The 23,429-nt window shown below is 43.8% G+C and overlaps 1 protein-coding gene across 3 annotated transcripts in view; it reads right to left on the bottom strand.

Annotated features, from left to right (window-relative positions):
• Positions 1–13,374: 13,374 nt before the first annotated feature.
• Positions 13,375–23,429, bottom strand: part of Map3k20 (mitogen-activated protein kinase kinase kinase 20) — a 156,974-nt gene continuing 146,919 nt past the window's right edge. For all 3 annotated transcript variants that reach the window (NM_023057.5, XM_006499997.3, XM_006499998.3), the window contains 4 exons: positions 22,501–22,617; positions 20,680–20,754; positions 17,633–17,783; positions 13,375–14,753 (listed from right to left, as the gene is read on the bottom strand). In NM_023057.5, coding sequence (NP_075544.1) covers positions 14,047–14,753; positions 17,633–17,783; positions 20,680–20,754; positions 22,501–22,617 — 1,050 coding nt within the window. In that variant the 3' untranslated portion in view covers positions 13,375–14,046. The remainder of the gene's footprint in view (positions 14,754–17,632; positions 17,784–20,679; positions 20,755–22,500; positions 22,618–23,429) is intronic.

The raw sequence follows: 23,429 nt of genomic DNA, 5'->3' as shown, positions 1-23,429 counted from the left end.
TTATGAGATAAGGTAGGAACTGTTATTATCTTATTATGCTCTTGTGGAAGCTGAAACACAGTTCAGGTAAGTAACTGATCACATTTTGAAAGTGGCAAGAAGGAACCAGAGCTCAGGCAATCTGGTTTGCCCTCAAACCTGTGACACTCCCTTCCCTCACACCCTCTCAACTTTCATCTTGAGAGATTTCTTTCTATATGGTGATGATAATCAAACTGAGAGCCCTGTGAGTACAAAGCACATACTGCCACTGAGCTACACTGCCAGCCCAAGAGTTTATCTCTTTCTGTATATGTGTGTAAGACAAGCTCTGCTGTCTGCACTTGCTGCCCACCTTGTTTGGGACAAACTTTCTCTTTGATGTTGATTGGTGCTGTGCACTCCGGGCTAGTTGGCCTGAACTTATGGAGAGTCCTGTTTCTGGCCCGCATCTCACCCAGGGAACACCGGGGTTACAGATGTGTTCCACCAGCCCTGGCCTTATGTGGGTTCTGGGGATTCAAACTCAAGTCCTCACATTGCAGGACAAGCAGTTTCTCTACTGGGCAGTCACCCCAGTCCTTGGTAATCTTAAACAGAGCCTTTGAACAAACAACCTAGAAACCTTCTAAGGTCTTAAGGACTCTCAGTGAATGATGCTCAGGGAGTGTTGTCATTTTGGTTTGGGGGGCTGAAGATTGAGTTTAGGGTGGTGGTTCTCAACCTTTCTAATGCAGCCCTTATGCTGTGGCAACTCCCCCAACAATAAAATTATTTCATTGCTACTTCATAAATGTCATTTTCTACTGTTATGAATTGTAATATACATATCTGATATACAGGGTATTTGATTAGGCCCCCAGGGATCATAACCCACAGGTTGAGAACCATTGATTTAGGGCCACACATGTGCTTAGTAAGAGCTCTCCCAGGAAGCTACATTCTCAATTCCATGTTTGCTGGTTTTTAAAGTTTATTTATTGTTCTCTCCCTCTCTCCCTCTCTCCCTCTCTCTCTCTGTGTGTGTGTGTGTGTGTATGGCTTGCTTTAGCCATGATGATAATGGACTGAACCTCTGAAAATGTAAGCCAGCCCCAATTAAATGTCCTTTCTAAGAGTTACCTTGGGGGGCTGGTGAGATGGCTCAGTGGGTAAGAGCACCCGACTGCTCTTCCGAAGGTCCAGAGTTCAAATCCCAGCAACCACATGGTGGCTCACAACCATCCACAACAAGATCTGACTCCCTCTTCTGGAGTGTCTGAAGACAGCTACAGTGTACTTACATATATTAATAAAATAAATCTTAAAAAAAAAAAAAAGAGTTACCTTGGTCATGGTGTCTCTTCACAGCAATGGAAACCTAAACTAAGACACCAAGAAAACCGAAAGAATCATTTCAGCACATGAAGCAAATTAAAGCACTAAGTAGGTGCCTCTGTATTTAGCTGGGTGACCCTGGTTTTCTATCTCAGCCTTAGCTATTTTCATTTGGATTTTAAGACAGGAACATAACAGCCATGGTGCTGACAGCTGTGTCTTATTGTGCTCATGTGGAGCCCAGGTATGAACTGAGCTTTTATGTGTACCTTTGATCTTTTCTTTTTTTAATTGGTTCTGGGGTCTATCTCAGGGCCCACACGTGTTAGTCAAGAGTTCCACCACTGAGCTAGACACATCAGCCCAGATGTTTCTCTCGTGAAGACACTTATCTCCTCCTGTTCATTTGGGAGCACATCTTAGTGGACAATGGACTGAGGACTCTGTTTTCTAGAGATCTTTACTTTGCCTGTCAACCTCTGCAAACCAGTCTAAAAGTCTCTGGAAAAACCTGCTGACTATCACCGACAGTAAGGGTGGCCAGTTCCAAGCCAGACGTCACAGGCCAAGCCCTGAAAGTTCATAAAGTCTATATTCGTCTTCTCCCCTTCCCTTGCCTGGAAGTGGCAGTGTTTTGGCTTCCAGGAAATGCTGCAGTCAGGAAACCATTAACATGATAGCAACGAAGAAACCTCTGAGACAAAAGGATTTTTTTATTGAGTAGTGACAGATGCCAGGCAAAAGGGAAAAGAGGTGGGTTCTGGGATTAATTTACCTAAGATTCCAGAGCAGTAGGGAAATGTCTTGATTAAGAAGCCAGAGCATTTTATAAGGAAACTTTGGGGAGAAAGTATAAATTGCTTACATTGAACCTGCCCTGGCTAAGGAGAAGAGGGGTGGGACACAGCAAACTGGGTGAAGTCCTGAGACAAGGCGACAGTCCCTAGGAAGAAGTGTTTGTTCTTCTCAGGCTGGCTGAGTCTGCAAGCAGAACACAGTCGCCCTCATGGCTAATCTCCAGTGTCTCGGAAGGAAACTGGGGCACAGGTCTCCTTTCCTCCTTTGTTCTTTTAGTCCAAAGCTTTAGTAGCAATTAAATAAACTTATTTTATCTTCCCCTTTCTTTCCTCTTCTGGCTAACTTAACTTCGTTTAGGAAGGGCATCTCAGTGTTCTTCTTAGAGCTTAGCATGAGAGAGCATGTGTTGTAGTGACTCTTTTCCAGTGGTTTTATGTTCTTAATCATCTGTTGGTTTTGTAGTGCTGGTACATGTTAGGCAAGATCTGGACCACTTACCCACCCCACCCCCACCCCCACCCCCAGCCCAGTTCTCCCTGGGGGAAGCCATGAGCCTTCTCTCTCTCTCTCTCTCTCTCTCTCTCTCTCTCTCTCTCTCTCTCTCTCTCTCTCTTTAGCACTAGGGGTCAGCCACTGCCTGAGAAAGTTCCTTCAGGTTGTATTTCTAAAGCTAAGGCTGGACTCAGCCTTGGCTTGCAGTGACTGTGCAGTGAACGATGAACAAGAACACAGTGATTGAACAAAAGACTGAAGTCAGGTTCCTCTGCAGAGGTAAGGTGTTAACACAGGCAGCGAGGCATCATTCCATCAGACAGTTTTCCCATCTGTCTGAGAAACCTGTTTGTGTAAAAGCGAAGGATGAAGGGACAGGGGGGTAGGATGTTTTTTTAAGAGAACCTGGCAGAGGAAAGTTCAGCTCACAGCTGAACGCTGTAAACGACAATGGCTTCACGAGCATGCAAACTAGCTTTTATTGAGAACCAAATCACCACAGTCATATACCAAGGAAAATGAACTGTCTCTCCTTAAGGACAACAAGCTCTCAAGATAATAACTGGACAAGTATCATTAATTCTTGATTTCTGTACCGGGCACAATGGTCCGCTATGGGGCCACCCCACAGGGGCACTCAGCAGCTATTGAGCATGAAAAAGCTGCCCTGCTAGAGAAACTTCAGCCAGACAAAGACACAGAAAAACAAAACGATCAACAACACAGAACTGAAAATAATGCAGGATTTGTGAGGTCAGATGACACACTTATAAAGCACTTGACACATGGTGACTGGCTCTGAGTACCGCTGCTTCTGAGCTGGAAGAGAATAAAAGCAGAAACCTCAGAAAGCAACTTCAGCTAGAGTTGATCCAGGTAGGCAGAGAGAAATAGTTCCTGAGGCCAGGTCTCTAAAACAATACAGGTCTAAACAACCTAGCCCTTGTCTGTTACCATCTTCCTGTGACACTGAGTTCACTGGGACTCAAGTGCCCAGCAGGTAGATAAATCCAATAGTTTGAGTCTTACGTAATTCATCACATTCTTTACATCTCAGGGTCCTGTCCACCATCTGAAAATTAGTAGGGTTGAGCTAAATCACTATTGTCTAAAGTCAAACAACTTACTGTAGTCTTCTAAAAGGAAGGACTAGCAAGATGGCTCAGCAGGTAAAGGTGCTTACAGTCAGATCTCATGACCTGAGTTCAATCCCAGGACCCACTTTCTGGAAGGAGAGACTTGCCATAGCATGCACAAGCTGCCCCTACCTTCATATTAACAAATTAATAAATGAAATAAAAAATTAAAGAGTATATAGAGGGAAGGGATGATTATATTCTCCAAATACTCTGATTACAATGTTACTTAAACACTTCCACGGAGAAAACCATACATTTCTTAGTTTACAGTTGACTTTCAATGTATTTATACCACCCCAATGAATTTATAAACTAAATGTAAACAGAATCAATCTCGTTTCATTATGTCTTAGACAAGGTCTTACAAACAGTGTAGCCCAGGCTGGTCTTGAGCTCAGTTTGAACTTGAGATCCTTCTGTCTCAGGGTCAGTGCTGAGATTACAGTCATGTATCACCATATCTGGTAACTTAAGAAAACATCTTAAAGACGATATGGCCTTTAGTATGTATCTGACCCCAATAGGAGGGTAATGACCTGTTGATTCCCAAATCTTTCCAGCCGTGTTTTCAGAAAGTCTATCTTTGACAGGACTTTACACAGTAGGTGTTAGAAAGATTTAAATGATTTATAAAATTTTGCAACCTATTACTTGTTTTGTAAGAATTAAAAAAAAATTGTCAGGCAGTGGTGGCATATGCCTTTAATCCCAGCACTTGGGAGGCAGAAGCAGGTGGATTTCTGAATTTGAGGCCTGCCTAGTCTACAGAGTGAGTTCCAGGACAGCCAGGGCTACACAGAGAAACCCTGTCTCGAAAAAAACAAAAACAAAAACAAACAAAAAAGAATTAAAAAATTTTAAGTTTCTATCATCTACCTATCTATTTTTTTTTAACACAAATTTTCATGTAGCCATTGCTAGCCTGGAACTTGCTATGTAGATCAGGCTGACCTTTTCTCTTTTTCTGTGTTTAAGAATTAAATCAATATATTGCGATGAACTCTCAAATAAAAATATCACACAGATTTTTATCTACACCACTTTACGGTTCTTCTAAATTCTGTATAGAAATACACCTACTAAACTATAACTTGTTTAAATGTACCCTTGTAACAAATTAAACAGCAGAGACTAACAAATTTTTAATTAATTAATTAATTAATTACTATCTTGTTCTTTCTCTTCTAGCCACCACTGACAACTCAATCACATTAACAGAGGGACACCAAGCAAAGGCCTGTATCCCAGCCACCTCAAATTCTGAGGCATCCTCTAGTACCCACCCATGTTTGTGGTCCTACCTTCTTATGGTTCCAATTTCTATTATCTTGGGCAAATAACTAACCCCTTCGTGAAACATGGAGACAACAGTCGCATCTGCCACACAAGGTTGGGTGGTACTGAAACAAGGAAGGAATTTAGAACCAGGCCTGGCATGGACACACTGAGTAAATGCTAACCGTTTCATGAATTTGAACAGGCCAGAATGATCCGCAGTCTCTTTCACTGCCAATGGTGCAGCTCAGCCCGGGCTCATGCTAGGCAAATACTTTACCACTAAGTCACACCTCACTCCAGTGTCTAAGGGGTTTTTAGGGTAAAACTTTGGACCCCAGGAGCACCAACAAACTAGGCTGAGACATCTGATACAAACTAATGAAAGAGATTAATAATAGTGAGAAGCAGAAAAAAAAAGAGATTTATTCAGTGTGGCTATATTTGGATGAGCAACAAATGAAGACCCCTCCCTCCCAAGTCTATTTTTTGGGGTACAGTCTTGAAGTCTGGGTTTAAAAAGAGCACACGTGCTGGTGAAATGACTCCGTGGGTAAATCACTGCCGAGCTTGGTGAGCTGGGCTTGATACCAAGAATCCACATAGGGGAAGAACAGAACCTGCTTCCAAAGTTGTTCTCTGACCTTCACGTGTGTACTGTTGGTCCCAAGACTTAGAAAACAAGATACACAAGTAAACAAACAGAGGCCAAGAAGTAGCCATAGCTAAGCACTCCCAGTCAGGATATGCTCAGCAGCGGTGTCTTAGCTCTGGTCTGCTCTTTGAGGTGGTCTGACAAGTTAGCATGTTGTGTAAGACGTTCTTCTTGAGGGACAAGTTCTTTGTCTAGCTGGTACTGGAGATTCAGCTTTCTTTCCTTCTGGAGCGAGAGGTTCCTGGGGAGATTTTATTCTTTGGTGGCCCATTGTCTCAATAATCTGAAAGCAAAAGAGCTGAGGCCCATAAGCCTCTTGTTAGCATTCCTTAGCGGCTTCTTACAGGGAAGACTCAGGCAAACCATTTGGTAGGATGGGGATGGGATGGGAGTAGTGGTGGGGCGGGGGTGGGTGGGGCTATTTCTTTTGAATTGTCATAGATTGGGTTTCTATAAAGAAACATTCATTTGTTAATCCCAAAGATGGGAGGAGAAAGACCACTGACCCAAATCATCATGGCCAAATTCATTGAAGAAAGCAATTAAAGCAAGTTTGTGTGTGTGTGTGTGTGTGTGTGTGTGTGTGTGTACATGGGCTGCCTCCCCCTAAGGTGGAGTTTGAGGGCCAAATGGGGGGTTTGGCTAGCGAAATAGGCAGGGTTATAGGAGCTGACCATAAACATAGCAAGTTAGTCATAATGACCTCCAGAAACAAAGCCATGATAGGTACAGGGTGGATGTAACCACAGGTGCTCATTCCAAGGTAGCCATAACAACCCATTCAAAACAAAGGTAGGGGTGCAGGGTAGTTATTAACTTTTTGAGACACAGTTGCCATTCCTGGAACAGGCAGTACAGAACCATTGGTAGTTAAGGTTATAGGTGGGGCATAGCCCAAATCTTGAGAAACAGATTTAATCACAAACAGGAATGAGCCTCGTTTGTCTTTACTATAAGATGGCCTTTAAGCCTAAGATGGAGGCAGGCTGGTTCTTCAGTTTCTCTCAGTTCTGGAGGCTGCAAAGTCCAAGCCCAGGGGGGCAGCTCTTCCCGCTTTGTGTTCAGCTCCAAATTCTATGCTCAGATCCAAATTCTAGATTGTGGGAGAATATAAAACAAGCAGAAGTGGCAAAACCCAGAAAAGATTCTAAATTACAAAGGGGAGCAGAGAGACTGTGGGTGTCCATGGTGGCCAGCTTACAAGATGGCCCTCCGAAGGGTTGCATGGCCTGGTGCTTTCTTCCTTTCAGACTGAGCAGGGTTGACTGGTACAAGCACTGAGATGTCCCAGGAAAGAATGGGCAAGAGTTCTGAAGCCAAACAAAAGATAGTGTGGCTTTCTGTGTTCTCTTGGATAAGTCTCTCTGAGGAATCCAGCTACCCTGGCACAAGGGTTTTATAATGTGTGGAAAGACACACATAGGGAGAAACTGAGGCATTTTGCTGACAACCAGTTCCATTAGGAGGAGAATCTTGAATTCAGGCCCTCTTGCCTCCTTCTAGAAAGCCGCCCAACCAACCATCTGATTGGCACTTCATTAAAAACTCAGACCAGCCTGGCATCATGAGACCCACGTGGAAGGTCAGCACTCCAGAGGCAGAGGCAACAGGATCACAAGTTCAAGGATACCCTTGGCTATATAGTAAGTTCCAGGAGTGTGAGAAACAACAAGATCTTGTCTAAAAAAATAGAGCCAGCCATAAAGGTCACTCCTGAATTCTTAACCTTAGACATCATCTGGGATCATAAATAGTTATTCTTTATTTAAGCTATTCTTTAATTCTTGGGGCAATGTGTTACACAGCAAACCATAGCTATTACAAGGTCTGTAATAAGGTACAATTGCACCTGAAGAATGTTTATATAACAAGGGGATTTTTTTTTTCCTTCGAGACAGGGTTTCTCTGTGTAGCCCTGACTGTCCTGGAACTCACTCTGTAGATTAGGCTGGCCTAGAACTCAGAAATTCGCCTACCTCTGCCTCCCAAGTGCTGGGATTAAAGGCGTGCGCCACCACACCTGTAACAAGAGGATTCTTAACCTGTCTTTAACATATTTACTCACCAGACCATTATTGAGAAGCCTTGTGTGCTAGTTGGAAGAAATGTAAGAAGTTCAGAAGCAAATAGAGTCAGCTATTTTTAAGAAGCTCAGGATCTGGGGATCTGGGGTGGGGTGCCGTGGGGTAGTAGTGAGCTGTGTGTGCCCATCGCAGATGTCAGCTACACCCCTGCTTTCATGTCACAATTCCATCTGTGTTGATGTTCTGAGAACATCAACTTTGGCTGGGCCTGCAGTGGCTGGAGAGCCTGCTCAGTCGCTCGGCTGTTCCGTTGCTTGGTTTTAATAAGAGTGATCAATACCATCAGTTTTCCCTTTAAATGCTAATGATGGCTTTAACACAGCAGATGCAGACATACAGTGTAGTGCAGATTAAAATTAGGCTCGAAATTAAATCGCCTACACGTAGCAAAGGAGCCAGTTTGGACATCTTGATAAACAGCCACAGCCAGCTGACGCATCTTGAATTGTCTTGCGCCCATCCTCAGCCTGAATGGACATGGTGAGGCCATTAGTGAGAGGGCTTAGGGCCTGGGGGATGGGGGAGGGGGGAGGGGAGGTGACTGTGGGGCACATTTTGTGCACAGCTCTGTGCACCAATTCACCCTGCATCTCTTCTTTGTTATTCCTGTGACAGGCAGTAACGGAAGGTCTGCATTCAGAGTCCTGTGCTAAGTGTACAAACTCAAAATGGAAAATGAATCCAATTTCCTACAAGGCAAGGAGAGGCATCCTGGGAAAACCAGGCTGGCCATTCCCTAGAAGGGTCTCAGGATACCCAGAATTGGCTTCAGAACATAACTGGTGTCTCTTCTTGGAGTTGTGCTCAGGGACCGACTCTCATTGCAAGCTCACAAGAGATAGACAGACAATCTCAGAAAGGTAACTATTTTAACACTAGATCTATTTTTTTTGGTTTGGAGGTGCCTATTAATGACAATGAGTGTGCAACTGAAGAAGAATTTGAAGATCTGAAGGCTTGGTAGTCTGATTAATTAGCTGTCCCATTCATTAATAAATAAGTTGAGTACCACTTAAAAGCTATACTGGTGACCAAGATATAATAATATAATGTAATGTATTGTAATATAAGAAATATGACATGATATATTATATATAACATATATACTATATAATATAATAACCAAATGTAGTTCCTGCTCCATGCAGCTAATAGCTTGGCCAAGCAAGCAAGCAAGCAAGCAAGCAAATGTAGACAAACTTGGGGATAATTCCATTAGAGATAAACATGACTGAGCAGTCAAGTAGTTCTGTGCACAGGGCAGGACAGTGGCAGCTGGAGATCGTGGAATTCCCTACTGGGAGCAGCATTTTTAGCTCTGGGCTGAAGGTTGACTGTGGAAGCAGGTTGGGGGTGTACAAAGTTTCAGCAGACAAAAGGATGACTAATTTGCATGGCTCAATGGCCTGAGGAAGCTCGATACAGAAAAGGTTCACGAGTTTGGTCACATGATCATCACCACCACAGCTGTGTACTTTGCAGACCGAGTGGATACCCTTGTTACTTTGGGAGAGCCCTGCTGGTTAATCCTGTTGTTTATGTGAACTTGGGCAGAGGATAGCCCACGTGAAGGTTTTGCTCACTTTTTTTCTCTCAGCCAGAACTGAGAGAAACACAGCTGTTGGTAGGGAAGGAACTTCTCCAGTAGTAAGAGAAACACCAGTTATCAGCATCTAGTCTTCATTTTAATTGTGAATGAACTGTAAGGTCAGAGAAGTCTCCAGTTTTTATTGTGTTGACTTGGACAGACATGGCCACTGGTTAGGCAATAGGCAAGAGACTGCGAAAGAAGCCACTGGTATGAGCAATGAATGTTTGGAAACTCTCCGTTGATTTGGCCACTCCAGTCACCTCATAAGGCAGAAAAGGCAGGTAGATGGGAAGAGCTAGGCCCTGTCTTGTTCTCTCTTCTCCTCAGGCCAGACAGGCTTCAAGGTAGTTCTCCAAGTCAACAATGGCAAGCAATTGTTCAAAGGCTCTTGAAGTGCAGTCTCTGTTATCTCAGAATTAAGTCATGCTGCATCCTGGACAAGTTCATACAACTAGATCATGATGCCTCCTGATAGCAGCTTCTGGAACCAGAGCTACAGAGCATACCACACCTGTACTAACTTGTCAAGGAGGAAGGATTCGTTATAGAGATGGGTCCTGGAAAGCTTGTAACTATCTCAGGACTCTGCATTGCAAGAGCTGCAGTGGAGTCGGAGCGCCTTGAGCTACTCTAGGATGTTTTGACCTTGGTATGTTGAACTACTGGATATTTTGACCACTCTCAGAAGACCCCAGGATATTTTGATTCTGTATTTATAGATAAACAATTAGACCAGCTATATAAGTATTGAGAAGTGATTTTTGGCAATACAAACACAGAGTAAAATTTTTTTAGCTAATTAATTTTCTATGTATGTAACATTTACCATTTTTATATTAATCATGTATGTGTGTGTGTGTATGGTGCGTATGGTGTGTGTCTGTCTGACTGTGTGTATTTGAGTGACAGCAAAACATCCATATGTATAAAATAAAAATAAATAAATCTTAAAAAGAAAAAACCAACAAGGCCCAGTATGGTGGTTTGTATGTGTTTGGCTTAGAGAGTGGCACTATCCGGAGGTGTGGCCTTGTTGGAGTAGGTATGGCCTTGTTGAAGGAAGTATGTCACTGTGGGGGTGGGCTTTGAAACCCTCCCTCTAGCCATGTGACAGCCAGTCTTCTGTTTGACTTGCTGTAGAACTTTCAGCTCCTCCAACACCATCCCTGCTTGGATGCTGCCTTACTTCCTGCCATGATGATAATGGGCTGAACCTCTGAAGCTGTAAACCAGCCCCAATGAAGTGTCCTTTTTAAGAGTTGCCTTGGTCCTGGTGTCTCTTCACAGCAATGGAAACCCTAACTAGGACACATGGTCTGAGTGTGGAGGTCAGAGGACAACATTTAAGTGTCAGTCCTCACCTGCCACCTTATTTTGAAGACAAGTCTCTCTCGTTTCTTTGCTTCCCTTTGCTTCTAGGCTGGCCAGCTCTCCAGCTTCTGGGCCACTCTCTGCTTTCCACTTCAACTAGGAACACCAAGTTGACAGTGCTGTCATAACTGGCTTTTGGTATGGGTTCTAGGGATCTAAATGCTGCTGCTTAGGCTTCAGCAGCAAAATGCCTTATCCACTGGGCCCTTCCTGTGGCTCTTTTCTAGTAAGTTCCAAAGTAGTCTCTCCTATGGGCTTAATATATCATTTAAAGTTTACAAGGAATATTTTATGTATCATAGAATTTCTTTTCATTCATAGTTCAGCTTCTATTTTGCCCAACCACAACTTGTTATCACTATAAGCTAGCTTTTGCAGGATGTTCCTAGCTTCTCTCAGAAGGGTCCCACATCTGTTCCAGCTGGCTCAGTGTCCTAGTCAGGGTTTCTATCCCTGCACAAACATCATGACCAAGAAGTAAGTTGGGGAGGAAAGGGTTTATTCACCTTACACTTCCACATTGCTGTTCATCACTAAAGGAAGTCAGGACTAAAACTCACACAGGGACAGGAAGTAGGAGCTGATGCAGAGGCCGTGGAGAGATGTTACTGGCTTGCTTCCCCTGGCTTGCTCAGCTTGCTTTCTTATAGAACCCAAGACTGCCAGCCCAGGGATGGCACCACCCACAATGGGCCCTCCCCCCTTGATCACTAATTGAGAAAATGCCTTACAGCTGATCTCATGGAGGCATTTCCTCAAGGGAGGCTCCTTTCTGTGATAACACACAAAACCAGCCAGCACACTCAGGTAGTATCTATTGCAGAGAAAAGTCTCAGGAAGCTTATGCACTGCTTTGGTACCGCTACACTGGAGAAGGCCCAAGGAAGAGAGTTCCAGGCACATTCTACTGACCTCAGTTTCACTGTCAATCATTTTAAGTATATTGTAGTTTAATTTTTCTCTCTAAAGCTATATTCATGGAAAAACCAGATGAAAGCAATTGTTAACAATTCCGCTCACTTGTGGGTGCATTCATGCACATATGTCCTGTGCCCTGCTAGTGAGCCACACCCTTACAGTCTTACCTAAAAATTTCCTCTTTTTCTCTCTGTCAGTCTTATCCCCGTCCTCTTACAACTAATATACTTCCTGAAAATTATTTACTTTGTCTTCTGGGGTTGAGAATTGAACCCAAAGCCTTATGTGTGCTAAGTAGATAACTAAACCCGAGGCTGCTATGTTTTTAATTTCTGTTTTGGCATTTGGCTATTTTGCTGGAGCATGTCTTGCTAAAACCTTACAAATGTCTGATGACTAAGTATTGTTGAGAGAGAGAGAGAGAGAGTGAGAGAGAGAGAGAGAGAGAGAAGAAACAAGCAAAAAAGCACGGCCAATTCTTATTACTTCTTTACAACCCAAAACCAGACTGCAGCTGTTCTTGTTTTGATTTTGACTGGAAGCATCAATGCTGACAAGTACTTTTCCACGAGACTTTACAAAGTGGTCAGTTTGGTGGGCTGTTGCAGCAACTTTTTTAGTGACCAATCACTGTACAAAAGAAGGCTGAGACCACAGGCAGTCAGTCGCTTGAATGCCAGTTTGGATTATCTAACTCAGGGATCCACAAAAGCAAGATGGTGGCAAGGATCATGACACAACGTTCATCTGCACCAACACCTTTCAACCTGAAGCCGTGCCTCTATTGTTCTGGCTCACACCGTCCTCTGCATTCCCTTCAGAGTGACTGACTCAAGACTGTCATTGATCCAAACATTCTCAAAGAACGTGTTGCCTCTTTGGAAACAGCAGAGCAAGACGGCAAACTTTGCACAGACCTTTCTGTTTGCTTGCTACTGTTTAACATGGAAGAAAAGCCAAAGGGAAGGGGGATGCCTGGAAACAGATTCCAGCGGAGAAGACAAAGACCCAGGAGCTTTCTAAGTTGGTTAGCCATGATGAAAATGGGTACCTCATACCCACCAAGCTCATCTTGATTTACATCCCCATTGCTTTGCTTGTTCATAAGTGCAAATGGTAAATAAAATCAAGTTGTCGAGTCAACGTTTAGGTCATGACAAGTTTCCCTTGTAAAGGAAGTCATTTCCTACCATCTTGACTTTAAGGCTACAAAAATCCTTGATGATCCCAGCAGACAGATCAAATGGCACACAGTGCTTAGTATTAGTGGATGCGGAACAGGTTCTCAGCATACTGAGAGTAATGTGTGATGTGTAATATCTGTCTGATGTGTAACAGGTTTGTTGCCACCTGACTCTCTGACTTGCAAAATAGGAAGTATTTCACAATGCTTCATATCCTTGCGTGCCATGAGCTTCCTGCTCTAGGCTACAAGCAGCCCCCTCTTCTCTCCCAGCGGCGGCACACTGGCTTGCTGGTATTTACTGCCTTGCTCTAACAAGGCTGATGGTAATTTAATTTCTCCGGCTTTTAGCTTGAGATGGTGCTACCCTGCTCCGTCTGTTTTCTTGTAGAGTTCTGACATCCCAAGGATGCGGTGTGAACTGTCTCCCCACCCACCTCTCTGCTCTCTCTGTTGTGATGGTGGAAAGCATCCTGGGGACTCAGAAAAGGAACCAGCCACAAACCTCCAGGCCATTTAGATCTTTTGTCTGTTGAACCTTAATGAATGAAATAGCCACCATACAATCAACATTAACTTCAATAATCTTTTTTTTTATTACCTAAAAATGACAAGCCAAATCAGTTCAATACTGACCATGGCAGAAAACACAAATATCTCACTAAAATAAATACTAACACAGTGGAGATGAGTGAGGCACTTGCCTTGGGCACAACATTTAGGGAGGCATTTTAAAAAAATCCCTCAGCAATCAAGATAAATGATATTTTATCCCAGTAGGTTAAAAAAAAAAAAACAAAACCCCAAAATCAAAAAACAAATTTTAACTCAAGAATCGTCCACAGTGCTTTGCAGAGCCATCTTGGAACTTAGATGAAAGAGAAGATAAGATGAATCCTGTTTTGTCCAGAAATATGATTTTTCTGTGGTTCTCACTAGCTTTATCCTGGCCCCAAGCCTGCTCGAATGTTCCCAGCAGGCAATGTCATAGCCCTCCCCACCTCAATAGTAATTCAGGGGACAAAACATTGGCAGTTATTGTCAAGTTTAATTGCCACCTCTAGTTGACTGACTAACAGCCATAATTGAGGCCCTGCTTTGGTTGTCCTTTCAGTTAAAAGGTGTTTCCCAAGCCCAGAACTAGTCTTTTTTTGGTCCCTATAACCTCAAGATACCTTATTACCAAAAATCCATTGCACAAAGCACTACTAACCCGCTTGGAAAAGCGCATCTGACCCAATCCCTCAAAAATTCCGCCGCCCACGGTAGTTGCCACGGGTTCTCTCCTTGCTAGTCTTGGCCGAAAGTTGCCTGTGTGTCTTCTTCCGATATTCCACTTTAGTCCAGCCCCCTTCGCTCACCCTGCTCTCCTCTTCCCCTGCTTTGGAGGCAGTCTCAGGGTGCAGAGGCATCCCGGGTATGGTCCTGGGCACACGGCGGTCATGGTCATTTGGGCTCCTCTTGAAGTCAGGGGACTGATGAGTGTTCAGCGCTGACTGGGGCAGCCTGTAGAACTTTCCAGAATATCTTTCTCTTGAAGGTGTGGAATGCTGACTTTTCCCACCATATCTTCCTTTCGGGGAAGAATTGAGGGACACACTACCACGGTAGTACTTGTTTCTGCTTCGGTCTGAGTAGCGGCCCCTCTCGGAGGAGCTGTCATTGAGGCTGGAGAAGCCGCTGTCCCTGGAGCTGAGGTTCAGGGAGGAGAAGTTTCTGGACAGCCCATACTGCGTGGGGGAGGAGCTCCGGGAAGGGTTGATGCTTGGTGTAATCTGCTGGTACTTCACCGGAGTCTGGGTCCTCCTCACCGCAGCAGCATAGGAATCCTGGTTGGCAAAGTAAGGGAAGAAAGGAGACCCCAAGATAGGGTTGCTTTGGGAACGCTGTAGAGAAGTGTGGGATGCAATCTGCCGCATGCGCAGAGTGTCTAACCATTGGCAGTCCGCACCTGCAGGGGAAAATGGAAATGAGCATCTTTCATGCCACAAAGCTGCATGCCTAATTCATAAGCCTGGCTCAGGCAATCAATCTCAAGGCTGCTTGGGGGCGTGCCAAGCATTGCCATTCATGGAAGTTCTAGGTAGGTACACGGGGACCTTTTTCTTTACTACCACGAACCCCTAGTGGGAAAGGTACATTGTCATTAAGGATGTAATATGGTTAGCATTTTTTTTTTTTTTTTTTTTTTGCAGCCATGGTCTGACTGTATTAGAAACTTCACATACATGGAACAGTATAGTATCACAGCATTATCTTTCTAAACTGCTAATTCCATACAGTTTTAGCTTCTACCAAGAGGCCTGAGCTTGAAGTCCTGTTTGATGTGTGCCAAGGGAAACAGCCTCTTCTGGCCCATGACAGATATGCTGACGCCAGCAAAGGACTCTCCTGCCCAAAGCAGAATTGGTGTGGGGTAGTCTGTTGGATTTCCAGAAGGCTTTTCTCCTAAATATGAGGACAGATCAGGACCGACGCCTGGTGACTTCAGGGCATTGCTGTGTTTAAAGAGTAGCCAGACACCTCAGGGAAGCCGTGGGCGGAGTCAGTACAGTGTGTATGGCAGTGAGGGAAGGAAGAGGCCATCTCTTAAGATACCATAGTCAAATGTATTTGCCGTACTGTATCCAGAACCTCGGCCTCCTTTAGACTTCTAGTAATGGAAAACAATACATTTTATTCATTTAAATCAGTGTTTGCGGGACTTTGGAGGGTTTCTTAAAATGCCGACTGCTGGAGATGGGCCAGAGAATATGCATATCTGACAAGTCCACAGAGGATCCTGCAGGACCAAACTTTGAGGCCCACTGAGGTAAACCAGGCAGAATCGGGGTTTTCTGCTACCTGTAGGTGACAAGGGATGTGCCTGATCTAACAGGTGAGCCTGAGTCTTCATATCACATTGGAACGGTGAGTGAAAGGCGGTGAGAAAGGGCAGAAGGAAGGCACCAAGCTAAAAACTAGAGGAAGACAGGAGCTCTCCAGAGAGAAACTGTTGGGAGCAATCCTAGAAGGTGGAGGGTAGGGTGCTGATCTTCCCCGTGTTCACTCTTAAGGAAAGATTAAGTTATTATTTCCTAAGAGATGATGCTTAGAAGATGTAAGGGACACCAATTTAGGGTCTGGGCAGTGTCCTGGGGAAGAACCATGGTCACAATGTAGGTGACCTTAAGACCTTCCCCCAACCCCACCTTGTTTTCTGCCGTTCACCACCATCCATCACATCTGGTGATACAGTCCACTGACTATAGAGGCATGTGTGGAGAAACTAGCCCTGTAAGTGTTACCAGAGGAAATCTGGAACTCAGACTGATTTAAGAACAACAACAACAAAAATGTTTATTTGGTGACTCTCAACATGGTCGGACGGAATTGAACTATGTAAAACTTAGAAGCCATTGGCAGCCCTTTTGGAAATGGGGAAACTGGCCTCACAGAAGAGACAATGCAGCAGAATTATAGTAGAACCCCACAGGCTTTACGGGGGGCAGGGCTATAGGGGTCAACCAGGGTCATGACTATGAAAGCCCTATAGAAGTAAAATGTGCCCTGTAAACATCACTTATTAGAAAGGTTTTTTTTTGTTTGTTTGTTTTTGTTTTTTTTTTTTTTTTTTTTTTTTTGTCTCCGAAACTCCTGTATAGCTTATATGGCCTGGAACTTGAATGGTCCTCCTGCTTTAGCCCCCAGGGTGCTGGGATCACAGTTGTGAGCTAACACACCCATCTAAAAGAAGAACTTGAAGGATTATGGCAGACATATTAGACAAGGCACACAGACTTAACCAACATAAAGGAGTTTAGAAATAGCCACACGAAATCCTAAGCCTAGTCATGGATAGTCACAGTGTTCCCTGATGGTTATCTGCACAAGGAAGCAAACCAACTGTTGACAAAGGTGAAGGCATGATGTCAAATCACTTGTTGATGGCTTTTGACTGTTCTTCAGGATTCTGGCTGCCCTGGCTGGTGGTCATTTAAGAATGTTTGTTCTGCTTGGCATGTCAGACGTAACAGTGGCCAATGTAGGAGCCAGACGGTCATGACTCAGTGACTGCCCTTGAGGGCAGTAAGTTAGAGTCCCGCTTTTGTCTCCGTGCCTGGCAGACAGCCTTCTGGTCACTGTCACAGAAATACTTTTCTCTTGGGGGGAGAAGCAGTGCTGCTGAGAAAGCACGGGTTTCTGTGTGCTTGGTGTATACGACTCACGGTTATGAGGGGACTGCATGTGGCTTTGTACAAATTCACCTTCAGCACAGCGGTGAGCGTGCCTCAGTCCTACAGTCCTAGAGCTTCTCAGCCCACAAGTAGGGAATCAGAACTTTTGCTTGAGTTCACCAGATAATGACCGATTTCATAGCCTGTCAGCTGGCCTTGAATGCTTTTCTACATTTTAAAAATTACTATCACCAGTATCCAGCATATGCGTTGGAGTTTTTCTCTTTACTGTCTCTCTTCAATTTGTGTGTATTCGAGGTGTGTGTGTGTGTGTGTGTGTGTGTGTGTGTGTGTGTGTGTGTAGAACAGCTCATGCCATGATGTTTGCGTGGTTAGAGGACAACATACAAGAGTCAGTACTCACATACACCGAGCCATCACGCCGAGCCTCTCCATCCTGTCCTGCCTACTCCACTCTCGTTTGTCCATCTTCTCCTCCCTCCCCTGACCTTTCCTCCGTCATCGACAGGCCTCATTGCTGGTTCTCAGGTCTCAAGGTGTCTGAGTTAGGCATCTGAGCCACCTCTGCCTGGCACTCTCCTCTGCAATGGGAATCTCATAACTTAACATCCTGGACTCAGGTGTGCGGGCTGAGTTAAGGACACTAACTTACTGGAGTCGGATCTGCTGCCAGGGTTGCCCTCTGAGCTGGAGAACAGAGTCTGAATGGCAAGCTGGACCGCCTTCACCTCATCCTGAGGCTTCGTTCTGTCCCACTGTATGGAGTGCACGTGCTTAGTGAGTTTTGGTGTTCTGACATCATTCTGTTAAAAAAAAAATCAAAACCCCATGATCATGCATATACACATTTATAGAATGAGAAGGGGAAACACATGTTATTATGTCATTTGCCCAAATTAGTGAATTTGAATAAGAGGAACACTCCAACCCCCTTTCTCATAATGGATTCAGTGTCCTTTCTTCTCCCTTCTCCTTCTCTTCTCTCATTCTATGCCCTTTTCTACTTATCAGATTATAATACTTAAAAATAGGGTTGTGGGGCTGGAGAGATGGCTCAGCAGTTAAGAACACTGACTGCTCTTCCGCAGGCTGTGAGTTTGATTCCCAGCAACTACATGGTGACTCAAAACCATCTGTAATGGGATCTGATTCCCTCTTCTGGTGTGTCAGCAATACCATACTCATAGATAAATCAATAAAGAAATCTTTAAAAAAAATAGAGTTGTCTTCTTCCAGAATTTATAACATTTGATAGAGCTCAATTTACCTTATTAATAAGAAATGTCTTTCATATTTGAAAAAAAGATACCTTATTGAATAAATGAACATTGACCACTGTTTTCCCTAAAAGCACCTTTGGTCCAAGGGTGCTAGGATACACACAGGGAGGAGAATGGCACAAGGCTGCTCCCGGGGGAGTGAAGGTTAGCAGGTGCACAGCGAGACAGGATGGAGAGAGAAGAAATCCGGTATCAGAAGAGGATACTGGACCAAGATAACAGTTCTTGTCCCAAAACTGTCCCCATCACCAGATACACCTACAGATTACAGTCTCTTTAGGGCGCTGGGTGTAGCTCAGTGGGACATTGGCTTGACCTGTAAATGGCCTTGGGTCCCTACAAAAAGGGATCTCTAGGATTTAATACAGTAGGGTGTGGTGTACAGGCCCTTTATCTCAGCACTCAGGAGGCTGAAGTAGGTGGATCACTGCCAGTTCAAGGCTGACCCTGGTCTAATAGCAAGTGGGAGACTAGCTAGGGGTACATAGGAAATATCTTGTTTCAAAAAATAAAAGGAGAGAATAAGAGGAAAGGAAGGAAGAAAGGAAGAAAAAGAAAAAGAACTCTTTAAAAACTAGAAAGTGAAAAAGTGGCTCATTATCATCATGGAGTCCATGAAGAGGAGGAGTAAGGAAAGAAGAAACTGAGGGAGGAAGGAGGTTGAAGAAGGGCAAGCGGCGGGCATGGCACGTTTAATGAGTTGTCTGCAGCAGGCGAAGCGAAGCCGGAATCAGTTAAAGGTGGCTTTTCCTGGGCGGATGCACGGAGGGAACGGTTAACAGGTATCAGGATTGCTGACACACGTATTGCCTTGCAGGCTGATGGGGTGAGGTGGACAAGGCTTGGGCCTCTGATTCTAAAATGCTAGACTGTGATAGCTCAGGAAATCTCATTGGAGCAGCATGCAAAGCCCACTCTGAGGGAACTTCCTGCAGCATACTACAGCCACTGTGAGGCTCACAGGTCGGGGCTGGAGGCAGGAAAGAGACACTGTTCCCAGAGAGAAACAAGGGTTGTGAGCATATTAACTCTGTCAGAGTACCCAGAGCCCTGGAAGGTAGGGGTGGGGGCTTTCTTCTCTCCTGCTAAATGGAGACAACCATTACCCACCTTTCAGTATTTACCCGAGGCTTGTGAGACAGGGCAGGTGTACTTGGCTCTTAACTTGGCTTATGGTGAACCCTTGCTAAAACTGTCGTGAACAGATGGAAGGTGTGTGTGCCCTAGCAATGGAAGATGCATCCTTGTCCCCGTCCCCGGTCTCTGTGCTATGACTGTGCCCCTCCAGCCTGTGCCACATGAGATTCCTACCTTGCTAGGGTTAGTGTTCCACCAACCATGAAGACCTTGTTGATTTTTTACAATGTTATTCGCATTAAATAAATGTTTGAATACAGAATTGAAGTATACTTTCAGAGAGATGTTTTTATAATGGTAACTATGATTTTTTAAAATGGTAAAAGACATGAAACTTTAAATCTTTTTAAAAAAAATTTTGAGTGTAAGGTATTGGTAACTTATGTATCGTACAGAAGATCTTGTGCATTTTCACAACAGAATCAGTGAGTCTCTGAAGCTTAAAATGCTTCCACAGACTTTCGGCTGTGCTTACAGTGAGTCCTTACTGGGTCCCCAGACCTGACTGTGCCCACCTCTCTGGCTTCATCATTGTGCTCTGTGTCCCAGAGACTTGCACTTGGTGTTTATACGGCTGTTCTCTGATCTTTGACTACACAATCTACCACCCCAAGGCGTTGTTTTTTTTCTGTCGCTACCTGACATGATAGTGACTGGTTACTTGTAACTGGGTTATTCTCTACCCAGTCAGCAGGGAACACTAAATGTATTTAGGGTTTCTCTGTGTAATAGAGCCCTGGTTGTCCGGGACTCTCTTTGTGGACCAGGCTGGCCTCGAACTCACAGAGATTTGTCTGTCTCTGCCCCTGTGGGCTGGGATTAAAGGCATGCACCAGTATACTTAGCTAAGCATGTACATTTTTAATAGTATGTTTTTACATTTTTTTCAAGTAGAAATGTATGGAGTCTTTTAATTTGGCTATAACAAAGGCTCCAGAGGTAGTTGTAGAGGTACATGGTATGGTATTTTGAACATCCACCCATCTCCTCTCCTAAACTCCTATTTCCAAGTGAGTTCTACTCACATTTTACATAAGGTTGGGCATACACAATACTCAATCGATATCTAAGGACAGTATAGACTAGGCATTACCCTAAATTCTATTGTACTCTCTTTCCTTCTTCACATTTTGCTAGAGAAATTGTGTTCATCTTTGAACATGCATGCTGGCATGTCTTTTCCAGGAAATCCACGTACTAACCTGTAAGTAATGATGGAGACCCGACCAATCCCTGCTCACGAACAGGGGCTGAAACTCTCATCCTGTTTTCAGGAGCTTACCTCATAGGTGACCGTGCACTCCACAGTCTGATCCTCCGCTATTCCCACGATCCACTTCTCCATTACAAATGGTGGCTGAAACACGGAAGTTAGGATGGCTTAGTATCAGAACACAGCCTTGTGCTGCCTCGCGTGGTTGAGGCCAGTTAGTTGTGCCATAAGCAATTTTCAAACAGGGACAGAATATCAGATGACCATAAAACATGGTTGGCTTATAACATACTTGTATATTGGGGCTTTGTTTTATATATATATGTGTGTATGTGTATATATATATATATTTGCAAAACTAATCTTTGCATGGCTGAATTGTGTGCATGTCCTACTGAGAGGAGACAGTAGTCCTGGTCTCCCATGGTCTTCTGTGTTTCTGTGAGCTAGGGTCTGGCTGTGTAGTCCTGGCTTAGAACTGGTCGATGATCCTCCTGCCTCAGCCTCCCAAATATTGGTATCACAGATGTACCACCATGAAGGTTCTCAATCCTGTCTGGGGTGACACATGACGTGCCATTCAATCCTATCAGCAAGTTATTAATTCATGCTGTTTGAAGCAGTAGCCCAAAGCTTTCTCAATATTAAGAGCCATGATAATATGAGAGGCCCCTTTAGGTTGAGCAGTGACTAGTGTAGAGGATTTGATAACCACTCAGCTTTCCAGTCTGTCAGGCTATCATGCCAAGAGGCTTGTACCAATAAGGACATTGTGGTCCTTTCTAGTCCCCCAGACATCAAAACATAGTGTGCCACCACAAAGTAAGGAAACACTAAACCAAACCATAGTCTCCCAGGTAAGGAAGGCCATGGAAGTGAATTCCAGTTATATAGAGGGCTCCAACACAAATACCAAACCAGCCTTTCAATGAATCTACTTGTAAGTTACAAGGACTTGGTCATTCAGCCATCTTATGTCTATGTGGAGAACACACAAGTTAAACGTCATGGCTCTGTTGACTCATTCTGTTTCCTACTTGTGTCTGCACTCTGACTCTTTCCAAAAAGCTCCATTTTCTTCACTAGAACTCAACACGCACTTAAGTTACTCATGTACCAGGGTTGGTGATAACTTGAGGTCAGGATGACCAGCTGTACTGTGCTTTGTCTGAAGCACTAGGTCTTCTACCATGGTTTGTTTTTGTTTTTTTCCTAGTACAGTTAGGGAAAACAACTGATTTTTTTTTTCCCATTCTGAGGATCAAGTTAAGCATTTTCTATCAGATTTTCTTCAGGGTTTCTAGTGACTCTGTATTACTACCAGGCTCTCCAAGCACTGTAAAAATAAATCTTCAGTGTGAATTTACAGAGGCTACAAAGTAGTAACCTGTCCCCCAATCGGCCTTATCTCAATCCTTCTAACACTGAAGAGCTCAGACTGGGGATGCAGCTCAGGGGTAGAACACTGTCCAGCGCACGGGCCCTGCACTCATCCCCAGCAGTGAAGAGCAAAAAGGAAGTATTCATCATCACAAGTTTACTCAAAGTTTAAGTCAATGCAGTTTCAAGTAAATATTTTCATTGATAACATTTTTTTACTTTAATAAATGATAGAGTAAGTATGAAGAGATGTAGGATTAAAAAGAAACTTAAATGATACTTTTTTTTTTTTGTTTGCAGTGCTTTTTATTTCACACAGCATAAGTGGAATTTTAACAAAAAAATTATCCTCTCAATCTGCTAAATAAAATGTGCCTTTCAAGAGGCAGCTTGAGACCGAGCTGATGTGAGCATCCAGGAGCACAAAAGCCCACTGCTGCGGTATTCTAATGTCTTTGTTTGATATCTGTGAATTCGGAAGACGCTTTTAAGCTGTAAATAGAACCTTACCTTTGTCATCTTTAAAATCTCTGCATCAGGGAGGCTCGTGTTGAAAGTCACATCTTTTATGTACGTGATTGCAACTTCGTCCCCATCCATCTCCATATACATTTTCCATTTGCAATCCTGGAATTAAAAGCAGAATCAGAGCACTGAGAGAGTGAACCGATTTTTTTTTTTTCATTTCAGTGTTTTATAACACAAAAAGTATTCTAAATGAAGTCATGTGGGAGCGCCTTATTTTTCCTTTTCTGAAGGAAGACATAAAATTAGATCCCTTTTTATATCTAATAAACCCCACTCAGTGCAGCCTTAGGGTGTAACTGTTTGCAACAGATCCATTTAATGTGCGTACATATTAAACACCATAAGGATATTTCATCATTGGTACAAAAAGAGTCATATTTCTCCATTTCCTATTCTTTTAACCAATTAGTGTTCTTGATCTACCTACCAGCATTTCCCCAGAACTAGTGGTGTCATGGGTTAAAGATGAAGCCTGCTGTCTTCTTTACAGGGAGGAGAGCATCACTGCAGATGTGATGACATATGATAGCTGACAGCTGAGCAGCTATGAAAGGCAAAGGAATCCTGAAGAGCTGGGCAGTTACGGAAGGCATGGGCAACCTGGAGAGTTGGGCCAGTTTCTCCTGACTGTTCCCATGTATGAATATGAGTCTAGTTTTGCTAGGGCTTTCAATGTTTCATGAAAGCTAGAAATTTAGATTCTTTTGTAAAACCACTTAAAATTTAATACTGGTATATTAAATCCACAGCAATACCACTACATAGTTCTGTATATCATTGATCACTGGGGGAGTGCTAATTCAAACCACAGGGAGTTATTATACACCAGCAGAGTGCCTGAGGCTGATAGCATCAAATGTTGGTTAGAATTTGAAGCTACTGGAACTCCCATGCTCTGTTGCAGGAATACA

This window comes from Mus musculus, chromosome 2, assembly GCF_000001635.26.
Source record: "Mus musculus strain C57BL/6J chromosome 2, GRCm38.p6 C57BL/6J".
Lineage (NCBI taxonomy): Eukaryota > Metazoa > Chordata > Mammalia > Rodentia > Muridae > Mus > Mus musculus.
This window is presented reverse-complemented; position numbering and strand designations above follow the sequence as displayed.